This window comes from Erpetoichthys calabaricus, chromosome 8, assembly GCF_900747795.2.
Source record: "Erpetoichthys calabaricus chromosome 8, fErpCal1.3, whole genome shotgun sequence".
NCBI classification, from domain to species: Eukaryota; Metazoa; Chordata; class Cladistia; order Polypteriformes; family Polypteridae; genus Erpetoichthys; species Erpetoichthys calabaricus.
Genome location: NC_041401.2, coordinates 15,085,135 through 15,103,675, shown reverse-complemented (window position 1 = coordinate 15,103,675; position 18,541 = coordinate 15,085,135). Strand labels below are relative to the sequence as shown.

General features: G+C 42.6%; 1 protein-coding gene across 2 annotated transcripts in view; it reads right to left on the bottom strand.

Annotated features, from left to right (window-relative positions):
* LOC114655349 (cholinergic receptor, nicotinic, alpha 1 (muscle)) overlaps window positions 1–18,541 on the bottom strand; it is a 156,799-nt gene that overhangs the window by 52,143 nt on the left and 86,115 nt on the right. Inside the window, exon 2 of one of the 2 annotated variants that reach the window (XM_028806259.2) lies at window positions 12,017–12,098. In XM_028806259.2, the coding sequence (XP_028662092.1) occupies window positions 12,017–12,077 (61 nt within the window). In that variant the 5' untranslated portion in view covers window positions 12,078–12,098. The remainder of the gene's footprint in view (window positions 1–12,016; window positions 12,099–18,541) is intronic. The other variant, XM_051930668.1, reaches the window with a different exon arrangement.

Sequence of the window (18,541 nt, the reverse complement as noted above, 5' to 3'; positions counted from 1 at the left end):
GACCACTTTGGTGGTGGGTAGTGATGGTCTGGGGAGGCATATCCATGGAGGGACGCACATTTCTCTAAAGATTAGACAACGGCACCTTGATTACCATTAGGTATCGGGATGAAATCCTTGGACCCTTTGTCAGACCCTACACTGGTGCAGTGGCTCCTGGGTTCCTCCTGGTGTATGACAATGCCCGGTCTCATGTGGAGAGAGTGTGCAGGCAGTTCCTGGAGGATGAAGTAATTGATACCACTGGCCGGCCCCCCACGCTCACTCGCTTGACTTCAATTCAATAGAACACCTCTGGGTGGGACATCATGTTTCGGTCCATCAGACACCTCAGACTGTCCAGGAGTTCAGTGATGCCCTGGTCCAGATCTGGGAAGAGATCCTCCAGGACACCATCCGTCATCTCATTGTTGTCAGTCATGCATATAAGCACGTGGGGGCCATACAAACTACTGAGTACAATTTGGAGTTGCTGCAATTAAATTTCAGCAAAATGGACTCACTTGCTGCATCATTTTTTCCTTTTGATTTTCATTGTGTCTTTGAATTCAGCTCTTTGTAGGTTATTTTCAATTTCATCAAACGATATTCTTTCGTTCCTAACACATTACCATACCAGTCCATACCAGTAGAGATAGCCAGCAGGAATTTTTTTCCCCATTGAGATCTGATGTGTTTTCAAAGTGTGCCTTTAATTTTTATGAGCAGTTTACAATACAATACACAGAACAGAACACAAGTAATTCTCAAGACAATAGAAATATGATAAGTACAGAGCGGAATTCAACAGTAGATGATATCACAAAGTAAGATTTGGATTTGTTCGGAGTCTTGGAGACCTCGGCCATCAAGCTGCCTCCCCCTATTGGCCATTCCACAGCTGAGTCAGTGCCTGGAGAAAGACCACCCACAGGCACAGGCTAAAAATGCAAACCCCCCACGCAGGCCTCTAGAGCTAACCATGGCACCACCACATCACTGTGAAAGCCATTTTTACATTTGTCAGTACATACACCATCCCAGGTCACTATGTTTAAAGTAATTTGATCGAAAATGGCAGTTCAGCTTATTCAGTCAGAAAGTGCCTCTCGATATCTGCATCCATAATCTTGATTTAATAGAAAGCATTTTTAATCAAGTTGAGTTAAATCTCCCTGGTAAATATTTTGAACGCACAGGATATAATCCTTTTAACTTTGGACAACCTTCCCTGTTACTGAATGCTGGCAGATTTGGGTGCTTAAGCACGAGTGGACCTTGGGACAATTTACTGACTGACAATAACACTCACACACTTCTAGTTCGCCCACCTACACATCTTACAGCACAACACCCATGAAGGAATGGGTGTGGTGTAAGTGGTGAAGGCTTTGGATTATGGGTTTAATACTGACACTGTGTCACCGGGAGCAAGTCACGTCACCTGTCTGTGTGCCAACTGATAAAACAAAAGAAATTAATCTCAAATGTTAAAGTCATCAGCCAAACAAGTATATGTAAAATCTGCAAACACCTCATTGACAGACCACACTGTGGAAATCCACCAGGAAAACATGCAAACTCCGGGCAGGGAACACCAGGGACGTGACTCCATCCTGCAAGGCAGTAGTGCTTCCGCTCTGCTACCGTGCTGCCCCCACATGGGTAATTATTAACATTATTAATTATTTATATTAAGTTAATGATTTATGTGTCAAATGTAACATACATGCTTTAACACATTTCATCATGAAAGTAATCCTTCTTCTTTCGGCTGCTCCCATTAGGGGTTGCCACAGCAGATCAACTACTTACATCTCTTCCTGTCCTTGTCATCTTGATCTGTTACACCCATTACATGCATGTCCTCTCTCACCACATCCATAAACCTTCTCTTAGGTCTTCCTCTTCTCCTCTTGTCTGGCAGCTCTATCTTTAACATCCTTCTCTCAATATACTCAGCATCTCTCCTTTGCACATGTCCAAACCAACGCAATCTCGCCTCTCTGGCTTTGTCTCCCAACCGTCCAACTTGAGCTGACCATCTAATGTCCTCATTTCTAATCCTCTAATGTCCTCTAATTTCTTAGCCTCTTTAACTCTGCCACCTCCAGCTCTGTCTCCTGCTTTCTGGTCAGTGCCACCGTCTCCAGCCCATATAACACAGCTGGTCTCACTACCGTCCTGTAGACCTTCCCTTTCACTCTTGCTGATACCCGTCTGTTACCAATCACTCCTGACACTCCTCTCCACCCATTCCACCCTGTCTGCACTCTCTTCTTCACTTCTCTTCCACAATCCCCATTACTCTGTACTGTTGATCTCAAGTATTTAAACTCATCCACCTTCGCCAACTCTACTCCCTGCATCCTCACCATTCCACTGACCTCCCTCTCATTTACACACATGTATTCTGTCTTGTTCCTACTAACCTTCATTCCTCTCCTCTCTAGAGCAGATCTCCACCTCTCCAGGGTCTCCTCAACCTGCTCCCTACTGTTGCTACAGATCACAATGTCATCAGCAAACATCATAGTCCACGGGGACTCCTGTCTAATCTCATCTGTCAACCTGTCCATCACCACTGCAAATAAGAAAGGGCTCAGAGCCAATCCCTGATGTAATACCACCTCCGTCACTCCTACCTAGTGCTGGACGGTATACCGGTTCATACCGAAAACCGTTTTTTATTTTTTTTATGATATGGATTTTTCTTATACCGCAACACCGGTTTAAATTGCCTAAACGACGTTCGGAACGTGGCGCAGCGGGAAACTGTTCAAGTGGGGACCTTTTTCACTGCTACACCGCTAAAGACAGATTTGTTGCACTAGGGCTCTTTTTCACTGCTACACCACCAAATAGTGGGCGGTAGCATAGGTATGCCGCGCGGTGAAAATGGGCAGAGAGCTGAAAAAAAGGAGTCACGTCTGTCGCCTGGAGATGCTTTAGTTTTAAAAGGTCAGATGTGTAAATACTGTTTCTATACTACTGGATAATACTGCAAGCCAAGTTGTACTTGTTTTATTTGTTTTCAATACAGTGTAATGTACCTGGGTACTGTGTAATAGTGTGACGACATTTCCACTTTAATCTTGACGCTTATGACGAGAATAAAGTCGACATGGTCATTAAAGTAGAACATCGTAAACTAAACTTCATCGTAAAATGAATATTTAATTTACTAGATTTTCTCAAACCCCGTCATAAGTTATATAGCACATTAAATGCTTTGTGTTAAGTGATTCTTAAACTGACTTCTTCTTGCACTAAGAGGAAGCACCGGCAGCGATCACCACACAGAATACATTCACTTCATGATCTTCCTGCTCTCTGAACATTTAGAATTCTATGATAAATACTTAATATAATTTTCATGGTGAAATGCATTAAAGCATGCATTAATCATATGGGGGCATGGCGGCGTGCCTGTCTTGCATTTGCATGTTTTTCTGGTGGGTTTACTCGGCGTGCTTCAGTTTCCTTTCAAAGTCATGTAGGATGTGGGGTTTTGTTGTGCTATATTGACCCTGCTAGTGTATGTTTTGCTTGTATTCATCCTGCGATGTGCTGGCGACTCGTTCAGAGATGGGCGCAACTCTGAATGGATGGCATAATTAAACATGTATAACGAAGATATTTTGAAAGTTCTGAACACTCCGTGGGCTAAGTTTATATCTAGTTTTAATTTCACAAAGACGTTTATCGTGTGGTGATTGGTTATGTGGTGAAAGAAAAAGGAAGGATAGGAACTGGGGTTTTGGTACGTCAGATAGAGACAGCATGCATGCAATAAAGATAGCCCACTCAGAAGAACATACATTGAATTCTGTGTTCGTGTCTCCAACCAGCAGATCACAAACCCAACATTTACACAATATTTAAGTTAAACCTGTGCGATAGCTATTCATACATCCAGTTTTTTGGAGCCTCGTCACACCTGCCATAAAGTTCTCTACACTGAACATACACCTGGGGACCCCTTACTGCAAGGGAGCAGCACTACCGCCTCACTACCGTGCATGTGTAATACCTGCATTAATGCATTTCATCATGAAAATGATATCAAGTATTTATCTTAGCATTCTAAATTTTCAGAAAGCAGGAATATCATGAAGTGAATGGATTCTGTATGGTGATCACTGTCTCCTCTTAGTGCGGAGGAAGTCAGTTTAAGAAGTGTAGTGATTAACCACTGGGTCGGGGAACGTAACACAAAGCATTTAATGTGCTGCATTAATTTATGACGGGGTAAATTAAGTAATTGATTAAACATTAATTTTAGGAAGAAGTTTAGTTTACGACATTCTACTTTAATTATGAAGTAAACTATGAGAATAAAGTGGAAATGTCGACTTTAATCTCAACATAAACGGCGAGAATAAAGTGGAAATGTTGACTTGAATCTCAACATAAACGGCGAGAATAAAGTGGAAATGTTGACTTTGTTCTCGACATATAGTTTGTTTTTTTCTTCCCAGTATAGCTTAGCTTGAAGCAAGGTCCATATTAATGCAGTTTGCCTAAATGATGGTTCAGTTGGTAAAGATGTCGTCACCAAGTTGCACTTGTTTTATTTTATTTTAATTTGGTGAATACTGTGTAATGCACCTGGGCTTGAAGTCTTGAAGTAATAGTGCAACTATCAGTAATAATACTATTATTTATTTTATTGTTATTATTTATTAGTTTAAATATTATGCAGTTTAATGATGATAAAGTTGTTTAAAAAGTAACTTTAACGTGTCAGTGGACAGAGATTGTTAACATTAACAGAAAGTGTAGTTGGTTTACAAAAAATATTCACTATTTATTCCTTTTCTAAGACATATTCGGTGCAATACAATTTTTGACAAGCACTTCTGGATATTTTACTAAGTCTAAATGCCTCTTTGTATGGTTGAAAATATGTTGTCAAAATTATAGTTTGTTTTTGCAAAATTTGTTCAATAAAAAGGTTGCTATATTTTGACTGCATCTGTCATGCAATGTGATACCTTCTCCATTAGTGCCACCCCCTTGAAAACTATCACTTTATGGGGCAATGCTAAACTGTATTAATAATTGTGTGCACATTAAAATTTTTTTTTTTTGTACAATGTACAATACTCTTGACAGTGGAATAGGTTATTCTTAGCCAGTAATTGCAGTGGAAAATGTGGTTAACATCCACTCATGCATGGGGAAAAAAATACAGTCGAATATCGTGAAACCGGGATATAGAAAATACCGTGATATAGAATTTTGGTCATACCACCCACCCCTACTCCTACCACAGACCTCACCATGGTCACACTTCCCTCGTACATATCCTGTACAACTCCTGACTTCCTCATACAATACCACAGCTCCTTTCGAGGCACCCTGTCATTTGCTTTCTCCAGGTCCACAAAGACGCAATGCAACTCCTTCTGGCCTTCTCTAAACTGCTCCATCAACATCCTCAGAGCAATCTGTGGTGCTCTTTCTTGACATGAAAACATACTGCTTCTCACTATTCATCACCTCACTTCTTCACCTAGCTTCCACTACTCTTTCCCATAACTTCATGCTGTTGCTCATCAAGTAAGACGTTAGGGTCTTTCAAAACTGGATTTGATGTTTTCTTGGAAGAAACAAGTGGATAGTACTGGCGAGCTTTGTTGGGCTGAATGGCCTGTTCTCATCTAGAGTGTTCTAATGTTCTAATTTTATCCCCCTGTGGTTACTGCAGTCCTGCACATCTCCCTTATTCTTAAATATCAGCACCAGTACATTTCTCCACTCCTCAGGCATCCTCTTACTTTCCAAGATTTCATTAAACAATCTGGTTAAAAACTCCATTGCCATCTCTCCTAAGTACTGTTAACGAGTTAAAAAAATAAACCTACATATTCCCCATATACGTAAATGCTTATTACATTTTAATAAAAAATCTACCAAGCTTAGTTTGTAATTTCTACATTGATTCCAAAACACAGAAACTGGGAAATAACGACTCACTTAATTAGGGTAAGAGTCCAATGAAAAACGGAAGTTGGTTGGATCAAAAACCTGCAGGAACAAGTTTGGGAAGCACCGCTCTATTTGAGACACTAGCTCGGAGGACTTTTACACAATCAGTTATTCAGCAGAGGTGAGTAAAGAGACATGACTGGGGCTTCATCATCTTTACAGTCACACACCTTTATAAGGCTTCATTGTGAGGACTCTCTTACCTTTACCTAAAGGTACTTTTCCTTTTTTGTAATTCTTGTGTAAATTAGAGTTGTTTATAATAATTCCTGAGTTTCTGTTAAAAAGCTAAACTTCCCTCTTGGGATAAATAAATTGTAAAGGACAGCCAGGTCCCATGCCCGGCAGGGATGCCCCTGCCACATCTGTTCCGGGGGAGCCACCGTGGGCAGCTCAATACCTCCCCCGGGACGCTTGGTGGCAGCCTCCCTGGCGGACGATGATTCCCCAACTTGGCGCATGGCTCCATGGGACATTGAGTCCTCCACAGCCTGGTTGGGGTCTTGGATGGCCGCCAGGGGGAGCTGCATGGACTTTGCAGCCCGGCTGATCAATTCCTCAACCCCACCCGGAAATGCAATTAGGCCCAGGTGATCAAGCACCTGGAATACTTCCGGGTGGGGTATAAAAAAGGCCAGCCACCACCACTCGAGAGAGCCAGAGTCGGGAGGAGGAGGAGGACTAAGCCTGAGGAGGAGTGGTGGTAAAGGAAGAGAAGAGTGTTGTGGTAGTTTTAGAGTGTTTTGGGACTGTGTTGGGCCTGTGGGACACGGGGAAGGCGTGCCCCACGGCTGAAGAAAAATAAAAACCTGCTTTGTTTAAGTATGTGCCTCTGTGTTAGTCTGTGCCAGGTCAGGTGCTATATAGCGTCTTTATTACAAAATAAACAAACCAGGCCTGTCATTAAACTAGAGAGCCTAACTGATAATATCCAACAAACCTCACAGAAAATGGTTTCCAAAAATGTTTTAAGGGGTGAAAAAACTGAAAAGTAATAATTACATGACATTACAATCAGGCCCGGCCTTAGGCATAGGCGAAGTAGGCGACCGCCTAGGGCCCCGGCGTTCAGGGGGCCCCTGATCGACTCCTTGGTCTAATTTTCACGCATTTCACAGAGCTTCCAGGGGGGCTCCGGACCACCCTTTCGCCTAGGGCCCCATAATACCTAAGACTGGGCCTGTTACAATAAAATTCTCTTCAATATCTGTGTCAATAATGACCACTTATAAAGTCATAACACATGTATCTCACGGTGCACCACAGGAATGAAAACCTTCATAATAAAAAGGTGACTCGTTCCTAGTGCTCCTTGCAGGCAGTGTGACTGCAACACTGGGCTCTAAAGCGCTGGCTGGATTTGTTCCTACCACCACGCCAACCCAACACATGTCCCTGAACGAGTCCCTTACGTTACCCATGCTCCAACTGTCAAAATAAAATAAAAAAAAACATACTGGACAGACACATTTGTTGTATGTACACTGTACACTATACAGCCAAAAGTTTATGGACACCAGGCCACCACACACGAGCTTGTACGCGGTTATTAACTCTTTTAGGGCTGATTTTTTTTTCCTTTTCTCCCAGGGCTGAACTATGGAAGCCGATAGAGGATGTGCAATATTGTTATTTTTTTTAATTGTTTCCTCAAGATAACAGACTCATTTTATTAAGATCTTGAGAAAACGAACTTTGTTTTCTCGAGATAATGGAATAAGTTTATCGAGATCTCGATAAAACAAAAGATCTTGTTTTCTCGAAATTATGAAATAATTGTATCTAACGTTTAATGTTTCGCTTATTGAAGCCACGTCCTGTTTGAATGGGCAGAAGAGCAGAACTGTATTGATCAGCGTATCACATTTTTGTTCAATCAAGGGCTAACTCAGCTGAAATATGTTTATGTCTTAGTTTAGAAAATAATAACATTAGTGTCCATCATTTAAGAAGACGGTTAGCAAGGCTTCAGCTGTATAGGTGTCGCAATCTAAGCGAGCCTGATGCCAGAAGCAAAGATAAAGTTTCGTTTTCTCAAGATTGCAATAAAATTATTCCATTATCTCAAGAAAACAAATTTTCGTTTTCTTGACATTTTGATAAAATTATGCTGTTATCTCAATTAAATTAGTCTCGAGGAAACAATTTTAAAAAAATAACGATAGTGCACGTCCTCTCTCAGCTTCAGTACTGAATATTTTTCCAAAAAACTCAATTTTCTGAAAAGCATACAAAGCAATAGTTTTTCACATATATCAATGTAAAACATCTGTTGCTGTATGCAGTGCCTTATTTCAGCAGGTTAGCCATCTCAGTGTCAGCCGGTGCATGTGGGTGGCGACGGCAGATCAGCTGGGGACCTGTACCTCACTTTCATTTTAGATCTCAATCTCCGGATCACCTACACCAAAACTGGAGTCTGACAAGTCAGAGTCCAATTCAAAATAATAAAATAAAAGTAAAACATCATTCAACGAGTTGTTTTGCTTTGCGCATTCGCTTTGCTCTCTCACCAGATGTTGATGCCATTCTAGGCACTGTTTACGCTACTCACGCACATGCAGGCATTCGACGTTCCTCCCAGCAAGGACGGCCTACCTATAAAGTAATGGTGAGTTTTGTCAACATTTACAACTGATTATCACCTTCTACCCACAGATGTCAACTTTAGTCATCATCTCCCCTCAACCCAAAAGTCGACAACCACCCGAAAAGAGTTAATATGGAGTTGCCCCAGTTGTGTAGCAATTATAACAGCCTTCACCCTTCTTTCCAAAAGACTTTGGAGAACATCTGTGGGAATGAGTGCCCATTCAACCAAAAGATCATTTGTGAGATCAGATGCCGATGGTGGATGAGAAGACCTGGTTGGCTTCAGCTATGGAAACCCACTTTATGAATGCTCAGTTCTTGTAGTTGGAAGTCTTGTTGTGAAGAGATGACCCAGAGGAGAGACCATTTGACATGCGTCAACACACCGCAGCCCCGCTCTGCATGAACTACCACTTCATGGCTGAGCTGCTGTTGTTCCTCGATACCTTCATTCACAATAACAGCACACCTACAGTTGACCACTGCAGAACTAGCAGAGCAGAAATTTCACATACTGACTTATGGCAAATGTGCCATCCTGTGACAGTGCCACATTTAGTGAGTGTTTGTCAATGGAGACTGCCCAACTAGGTCTAAATCCTACACACCTGTTAACACCTAAGCTCAATCATTTGGAGGGGGGTAGACACATGTTTGGCCATAAGGTATGTTTTGACTAGAAAGAGGCCACATACAATAAAGTCCCACTTGTTTTGCTCTAATTTGTGAAGATGGCACACGGGTCAACATGTCAGTGATATACCCGAGGGGTATCAGAGTCACAGTAGAGCAGCTAAGCATAATTGCTGAATGTTTTCAATACCATCATTCTTTTTCTTCACACGGAAAGCCATGTGGTGTTTGTTTGTGGTTCACCCACTTGAGAAATGTGACATCTCTGTCCACGAGTTACTTTTGGCCAATGCGCTGCATGTTTTGAGTTATTTTACCTCCTTTCTGCTGTCACCGATTGCTGTTGCTTTAATGCTGGTAGACACTCAGACAGACTATTTCAGATATTTCATACATGATAGGCATCGACTATTTCCGCTCCAGAGGGCACCAGACTGTTGGTGTCTCGTTTCAAAACTTGGATGACCTTGAAGGAAGGGGGACTGAAGGCCCGGGTGACCAAGGCAGATGGCTTTTTACATTCATAAAGTGCATCCAGAAAGTATTCACAGCGCATCACTTTTTCCACCTTGTTATATTACAGCCTTATTCCAAAATGGATTAAATTCATTTTTATCCTCAGAATTCTGCACACAACACCCCATAATGACAACGTGAAAAAAGTTTACTTGAGGTTTTTGCAAATTTATTAAAAATTAAAAAACTGAGAAATCACATGTACATAAGTATACACAGCCTTTGCTCAATACTTTGTCGATGCACCTTTGGCAGCAATTCCAGCCTCAAGTCTTTTTGAATATGATGCCACAAGCTTGTCACACCTATCCTTGGCCAGTTTCACCCATTCCTCTTTGAAGCACCTCTCAAGCTCCATCAGGTTGGATGGGAAGCGTCGGTGCACAGCCATTTTAAGATCTCTCCAGAGATGTTCAATCGGATTCAAGTCTGGGCTCTGGCTGGGCCACTCAAGGACATTCACAGAGTTGAACTGAAGCCACTCCTTTGATATCTTGGCTGTGTGCTTAGGGTTGTTGTCCTGCTGAAAGATGAACCGTCGCCCCAGTCTGAGGTCAAGTGCGCTCTGGAGCAGGTTTTCATTCAGGATGTCTCTGTACATTTCTGCAGTCATCTTTCCCTTTATCCTGACTAGTCTCCCAGTCCCTGCCGTTGAAAAACATCCCCACAGCATGATGCTGCCACCACCATGCTTCACTGTAGGGATGGTGACAGGTTTCCTCCAAACGTGACGCCTGGCATTCACACCAGAGTTCAATCTTTGTCTCATCAGACCAGAGAATTTTCTTTCTCATGGTCTGAGAGTCCTTCAGGTGCCTTTTGGCAAACTCCAGGTGGGCTGCCATGTGCCTTTTACTAAGGAGTGACTTCCATCTGGCCACTCTACCATACAGGCCTGATTGGTGGATTGCTGCAGAGATGGTTGTCCTTCTGGAAGGTTCTCCTCTCTCCACAGAGGACCTCTGACAGAGTGACCATCGGGTTCTTGGTCACCTCCCTGACTAAGGACCTTCTCCCCCGATCGCTCAGTTTAGATGGCCGGCCAGCTCTAGGAAGTGTCCTGGTGGTTTCGAACTTCTTCCACTTACAGATGATGGAGGCCACTGTGCTCATTGGGACCTTCAAAGCAGCAGAAATTTTTCTGTAACCTTCCCCAGATATGTGCCTCGAGACAATCCTGTCTCGGAGGTCTACAGACAATTCCTTTGACTTCATGCTTGGTTTGTGCTCTGACATGAACTGTCAACTGTGGGACCTTATAAAGACAGGTGTGTGCCTTTCCAAATCATGTCCAGTCAACTGAATGTACCACAGGTGGACTCCAATTAAGCTGCAGAAACATCTCTAGGATGATCAGGGGAAACAGGATGCACCTGAACTCAATTTTGAGCTTCACGGCAAAGGCTGTGAATACTTATGTACATGTGCTTTCTCAGTTTTTTTATTTTTAATAAATTTGCAAAAACCTCAAGTAAACTTTTTTTACGTTGTCATTATGGGGTGTTGTGTGTAGAATTCTGAGGAAAAAAAATGAATTTAATCCATTTTGGAATAAGGCTGTAACATAACAAAATGTGGAAAAAGTGATGCGCTGTGAATACTTTCCGGATTCACTATAAGTCTTTGACCAGACAAACATGCTGCAAGGCCTTTCAGATTTTCCATTTGACAGTTCCAATTACTCGGTGTTGTTTCCGTTTCGCTGCATGCCACAAGCAGAATTATTTATAAGCCAAAGCTCACATCTGTACCCGTCACTCAGCAGCCATCGTTATTTTAACAACAGAGTAACGCTTCTGGACCACGGCAGGAAGGATACTCAGCTACTCACAAGTTCATTTCTCTACACACATTTTTTTTTCCTTACATTTCTTAAGTTATTTTTTTCTACAAAAATACTTAACATTACAGCCTGTGATGGGCTGGTGCCCCCATTCAGGGTTGCTTTCTGCCCTGTACCCATGCTGCTAGGTTAGATTCAACTTCCCCCAAACTTGGTGGCAGAGATAACCGACTCAGAAAGTGAATGGCTGATACTACAACTCACGTCATTAACTTTTCCAGGTTTTTGCCCCCCCCCCCCCCCACCTCAAATTAGGTGGCTAAAGACCCCCCCAAAGAGTTCATTTTCTCAATAATTTGTTATTCGGCAAATAATCAAATTTTCCTAGAAAAACAATTAACAGGATACACCTGGGCAAAAATTACAAATGTAGTAGGCCATAATCCAGCCTTGCAAGGTGCTAAAAAGGTAAAGATAATCACAGAATGATAATCGTATGTTAAAGTTTAAAAGTCCTACCTAATAATGAGAGAAAAAGTGGCAGACACTTGCAAAGGAGACTTTGAGACACCGCAGTCATGGCTCGTCAGTAACCTCCAACCTTCATTAGGGGCCTGCTGGTTTGACTCCAAGAAGAAGTAAATCCAAGGGACATCTGCCAAAAGAGACGTTTCAGCTAAGGCTTACGCTTTATGCACACCACAGAGCAGAGGAGGCTGGCACAGCCCCCTGCTTTAAATACCTCGGAGTGATGGTCAGGCATGGGTGGTGGAAATGGGGGGGTGGGGGGGTGTTTGGAGTCAGGGATGGGCAGCTGCTGTTACAGCTCAGACACAAATGTCATGTGAAAGGGTATACAATGACCATCCAATATCGCATGAGGAAATACAGCAAGCCATGCTTTGCCTTCCTGCACAGTATTCAAACTGTTTTATTTGTCACTTTTCTTACAGTTCTTGTCTTGACCACCATGGTTTTCCTTAACTGCCATTTCGTAATGACATTTTGGACTGTGAAAATTGCTAGTTGTAAGCACTTTGTTCTCTTTTTATAGCCTTACCCTGCTTTGTGGGCACCAGTTAGTTGAATTTTTGAATTCCTCAGTCAGATGCTTAGAAGAACCCATAGATGTTTGAAGAGTCAGCTGACTATTCCTAATGACAATTCTTGACCAGACCAGAATATCAACCTCATGAGTCCCAACACTTTACAACTGAAATGGTGCCCAAACGTTTGCAAATACCTGTACCACATATACTCTTACTTTTTTCAGTACATCAAGTAAATCTTAACTGTATATTAACATTTCTAAATTGCTGCTGAAGTTGTACTTAGCATTTTTTTTCTTCAAATGTCAACAAAATATATAATTTGGCTATGGGTTTCCAAACTTTTACATGCAACTGTAATTAAACATTAGGTAAAGGGAACACATGACACTTTGTATATTCACAGATACTCATTAGCTGGCATTAAAAAAAAGTAATGGCCCCCTGGTTAATCAACCGCATTAAAAAGATAATTAGAAGGGGCTTATTTAACTCTTTGAGGGCTGAATATTTTTTCCAAAAAACTCAGTTTTCTGAAAAGCACACATAGCAATGGTTTCACACGTAAGTCGACATAAAATGTCTGTTGCTATGTGCTTTGGCTCCTGTTGTTGCATGTTCAGTATCTCTGGCAGCAGTGGCTGTGCAGAACTTTGCACCACGGTGGTCAGCAGGAAAGCACGGTGGGCCAGCTGCCTGGCTGTCTTCACACAGCAGGTGGGCGGCGGTGGTGGTGGCTTGTACCTCGTGTCATCATAAGTGGTGGTCCCCCCAGTTGAATGCTTTTGTAGGCGCATCATCTACACAAAAGTGTTGAGCACCATGATCAGCTTGACACCGATCAGGAGTGGGCAGGAGGAGGAGTATAGGAACCTCATCAAGGACTTTGTTAAATGGTGCGACTCAAACCACTTACACCTGAATACCAGCAAAACCAAGGAGCTGGTGGTGGATTTTAGGAGGACCAGGCCCCTCATGGACCCCGTGATCATCAGAGGTGACTGTGTGCAGAGGGAATAGACCTATAAATACCTGGGAGTGACAGCTGGATGATAAATTGGACTGGACTGCCAATACTGATTCTCTGTGCAAGAGAGGACAGAGCCGGCTATACTTCCTTAGAAGACTGGCGTCCTTCAACATCTGCAATAAGATGCTGCAGATGTTCTATCAGACGGTTGTGGTGAATGCCCTCTTCTACGCAGTGGTGTGCTGGGGAGGCAGCATAAAGAAGAAGGACGACTAACACACGGATAAACTGGTGAGGAAGGCAGGCTCTGTTGTTGGCATGGAGCTGGACAGTTTGACATCTGTGGCAGAGCGACGGGCGCTCAGCAGGCTCCTGTCAATTATGGAGAATCCACTGCATCCACTGAACAGTATCATCTCCAGACAGAGGAGCAGCTTCAGCGACAGACTGCTGTCACCGTCCTGCTCCACTGACAGACCGAGGAGATCGTTCCTCCCCCAAACTATGCGACTCTTCAATTCCACCCGGTGGGGTAAACATTAACATTATTCAAAGTTATTGTTTGTTTTTACCTACATTTTTATTACTCTCTAATTTAATTTTGTTTTTTTTTGTATCAGTATGCTGCTGGAGTATGTGAATTTCCCCCTCGGATTAATAAAGTATCTATCTATCTGTCTATCTATCTATCTATCTATCTATCTATCTATCTATCTCCAGATCACTTGCATTAAAAACTCGGGAGTCTGACAAGTAAGAGTCCTGTTCTACAAAATTACGTAAAACGTCCATGGAGTATTTTGCTTTGCACATTCACTTTGGTCTCCTGCCAGATGTTGATGCCATTTTAGAGGTCGTTAGCATGCATAGGGAATCGAGGTTGAATCAACAAAGCTATGTAATTTTCCTTCTAGCAAAGACAGTCGAACTAAAATGTAAGGCGGAGTTTTATCGCAGTTTACAGCTGATTACTGTCCTCTACCACTGAATTTTGAAAAAAGGCGAAATCAGCCCTGAAAGAGTTAACACAGTCGGGCTGGACCTGATGACAGGCAGTCCAGTTTACTAGAACTCTCATTTATTTTGACCCACACTGTAGAGTTAAATTACCAACATAATGATTTAAAAGAGCGTAATACTTCAAAGGAAATTCCTGAAATGATCAGAAACAAATTATTTACACTTACCGGTCAAGAAAGTGCAAGATGGCCATTTTTAAGGTTCTGGGACGTCACAGGACCAGAGTGAGAGCTGTAATCTTAAAATAGAAATCACTTGGAACAGAGCCAAAGAGCTACAGGCTTCTCACGTTTTATATATTGTTGTCAGAAAACCTTAAGTGGGAAAAAAAGTCACATGTATTATTAAGAAAGCCCATCAAAGGATATTGGCGGCAAGTAAGGAAATTCTCTGCAGGTAGCCGAGTTAAAGATGCTAAGATTTGCATTGGTTGTGACGAGGATGAACAGGATTAGAAATGAGGACATTAGAGGGTCAGCTCAGGTGGGATGGTTGAGAGACAAAGTCAGAGAGGTGAGATTGCGTTGGTTTGGAAATGTGCAGAGGAGAGATGCTAAGTATATTGGGAGAAGGATGCTAAGGATAGAGCTGCCAGGTAAGGGGAGAAGAGAAAGGCCTAAGAGAAGGTGTATGGATGTGGTGAGAGAGGACATGCAGGTGATGGGTGTAACAGAGCAAGATCCAGAGGACAGAAAGATATGGAAGAAGATGATCCGCTGTGGCGACCCCTAACAGGAGCAGCCGAAAGAAGAAGAAGGAAATTCAATGATTATTGGTCCAATTCTACATAGCCTTCATCGAGACCATTCTGACCTCGTCTCAAACTGTCTGGTTTGGTGCTGCCTCTACTCAGGCTAAGGCCAATCTGCAGCATGCCATCAGAGAATGTGTAACTTACCTCACATTCAAAACTTATAAGAATCCAAGGTAAGGAAGTGGGCCACAAAGATCATTGCTGATCCGATCAATCCAGGGGAAAACCCATTCCAAAGGCTTCTCTCCGGCAAATGTCTTTGTGCAGTGAAAGCTGTGAATAAGGCGCTATATAAGCAGATTCACACTGAGGCACGTATAAATTGAACACAAATTTTTATTTTCTCTTCAGCCGTGGGGCACGTCTTCCCCGTGTCCCACAGGCCCAACACAGTCCCACAAGCATTTAACACAACACAAATAAATCTTTTTCTTCACCTGTGGGGCACGTCTTCCCCGTGAACCCCACAGGTATAACACAGCACCAAAGTACCTCTTTCTAAAGACAGCAATTCTTCCGTTGGCACCACCACTCCTCTCGGGCACCTCGTCCTCTTCCTCCAGATTCTGGCCCTGAGTGGTGGTTGCTGGCCTCTTTTATGGCCCTCCCGGGAGTGCTGTTCGTGCTTGCTCACCTGTTCCCAATTGCATTCCCATGTGGGGCCCATGATTAGACCAGCTGAGTTTAACTATCTCCGCCTCGCCACCTGGCAGCCATCCCAGGTCCCCACAGGGTTGGGAAGAACTCCATCTCCCATGAAACCCTATGGGAAACTGAGGCATCATCAACCAGGGAGGCTGCCACCAAGCGTCCCGGCGGAGGTATTGAGGAGTCCATGGCTGCTCCCCCGGAATACAAGTAGAAGGGACGTCCTGGCCGGGCATGAACCCTGGCCATCCTCCACAAAGCTAAAACAACACGTCAACTGAACAGTGCAGTTCTTCAGACTATCTGGTCTGTGCTTCTTCTCAGTATCTATGTATACCTGTACACCAGACTGCCTGGACTTTTTAATCCTCCTACTGTATCTCTTTATTATTTGTATTGCCCTTGTATGCTCCATCATATTTGCCATTTTATATTTATCTTTTATAATCTGATGTGCTTGTATGTTGCATCAAAACTCAATTCCCACGTACCTGCGCAATAAAGTGAATTCTGATATTTGGCTGACCCCTTTATCTAAGACAACTTACAACTGGCTCCATTTCTTTTTTTTTTTGCAATCGGAGCACAGGCAAGTGAAGTGACTTGCTTAGGGTCACACAGTATCAGCAGCAGGACAGGAGCCCACAACCTCAGGGTTTGAAATTCAAAGCTTTAAACAGTACACAACGCTGCCTACTCCGGCCTCACCCAAGGTCAGTGTTCAGGATTCCAAAATCTGAAAAACACTGCATAAAAGTGGGCTTTATAGGCAAGAACCACGTTACTTTGATGGCTGCAATTGTACGCCACTTTGGGAGAAGCATGTTTTTTTTAGTTGCCAACTGCAGCTTCAGTTGTCTATAAGGTGCTGTTTAGGACTAAAGTCATTCTTCACAGTACATACACTATTTACTGAAAAATAAACTGCTTACTGAAATGCTTACACTGTGTATACTCAAACCTAAACACTATATAATGAAACAGCCATACACTGTACAGTGGAGCCTAGGTTCACGACCATAATTCGTTCCAAAACTCTGGTCGTAAACCGATTTGGTTGTGAACCGAAGCAATTTCCCCCATAGGATTGTATGTAAATACAATTAATCCGTTCCAGACCGTACAAACTGTATGTAAATATATATATATATTTTAAGTTTTTAAGCACAAATATAGTTAATTAAACCATAGAATGCACAGTGTAATAGTAAGCTAAATGTAAAAGCATTGAATAACACTGAGAAAACCTTGAACAACACAGAAAACTAACATTGCAAGAGTTCGCGCTATACTGTAGCCTTATGACCCGATCGCTGTAAACTTTTTTTTTTTTTTTTTGAGTTTTAAGCACAGGGAAAAAAAGGAACATTTGAACAAATCTGAACTTTATTTAAAAGCCAACCATAAGCAACCAAGAAAGTAACAATGCTGGAGTTCACTCTAATAGCATTACAACCCGATCGCTGTCTAAACTTTTTTTTTAATGAGTTTTAAGCACAGGGAAAAAAATGAACATTTGAAAAAAGAGAAAAGTAACATTGCAACAATTCACGCTACGAACCGAAAAATGAACATTTGAAAAATCCGTAATACAAAAACTAACGTTGCATGAGTCAAGTCCTGGCATGAAGTGAGGAGGAACTGGGTGGAGAACAATCCGGTCTCTTCGCAGTTGAAGACTTGTAGCGGGATGTAGCCTTCGTCCTCCACTAATTTTGTGAAATTTTTCATGAATTCTTTCGCAGCTTCAGCATCGGAACTAGCAGCCTCTCCATGCCTTACCACACTATGAATGCCACTTCTCTTGCGAAACTTTTCGAACCATCCTCTACTGGCTTTAAATTCCTCACTTTCGTCACTCGTAGAAGGATAGTTTTGCAGCAAATTGCCATGAATCTTCCTGGCTTTCTCGCATAACATCGCCTCGCTTACGCTATCCCCTGCAAGCTGCTTCTCGTTCAGCCACACTAGCAACAGTTTTTCCACCTCTTCCAGCACTTGAGGCCTCTGCCTGGTTAATGCCATAACTCCTTTTGCAACATCAGCTGCTTTAATAGATTCTTTCTGCTTTAGAATAGTCGAAATCGTAAAATTGCACTCGGCGGCAAGATCAGTAACATGAACGCCACGCTCATACTTTTCAATAATTTCTTTCTTTACTTCGATTTCAATTTTCTGCAAAACTTTCTTCTCACCACTCTTCACTTGCTTAGAAGCCATGGTTAACTGCAAAAGCACACGAAATACTGTAGAGCACAAAGAGTTCACAGGTAAAGCACGCACGTCTGACTGAGAACAATGAACAGGGAGAGGCTGAACACGTAATTGGCGCGTACGAACTGGAAGGGAAATGAAATAGAGCACAAAGAGTTCACAGCGAAAGCAAGCACGTCTGACCGAGAACAATGCAACACGTGCGGAAATCATCGGCGCACACAAACCGAAAGGGAAACTGGCTTGTTTGTATACCGAGTGTGTGGTCGTGAACCGATGCAAAAGTTTGGCAAACTTTTTGGTCGTAAACCGATTTGTACATGTACAGAGACGTTCGTGAACCGAGGTTCCACTGTATACTGAAATGCATACATTTTACAGTGAAACAC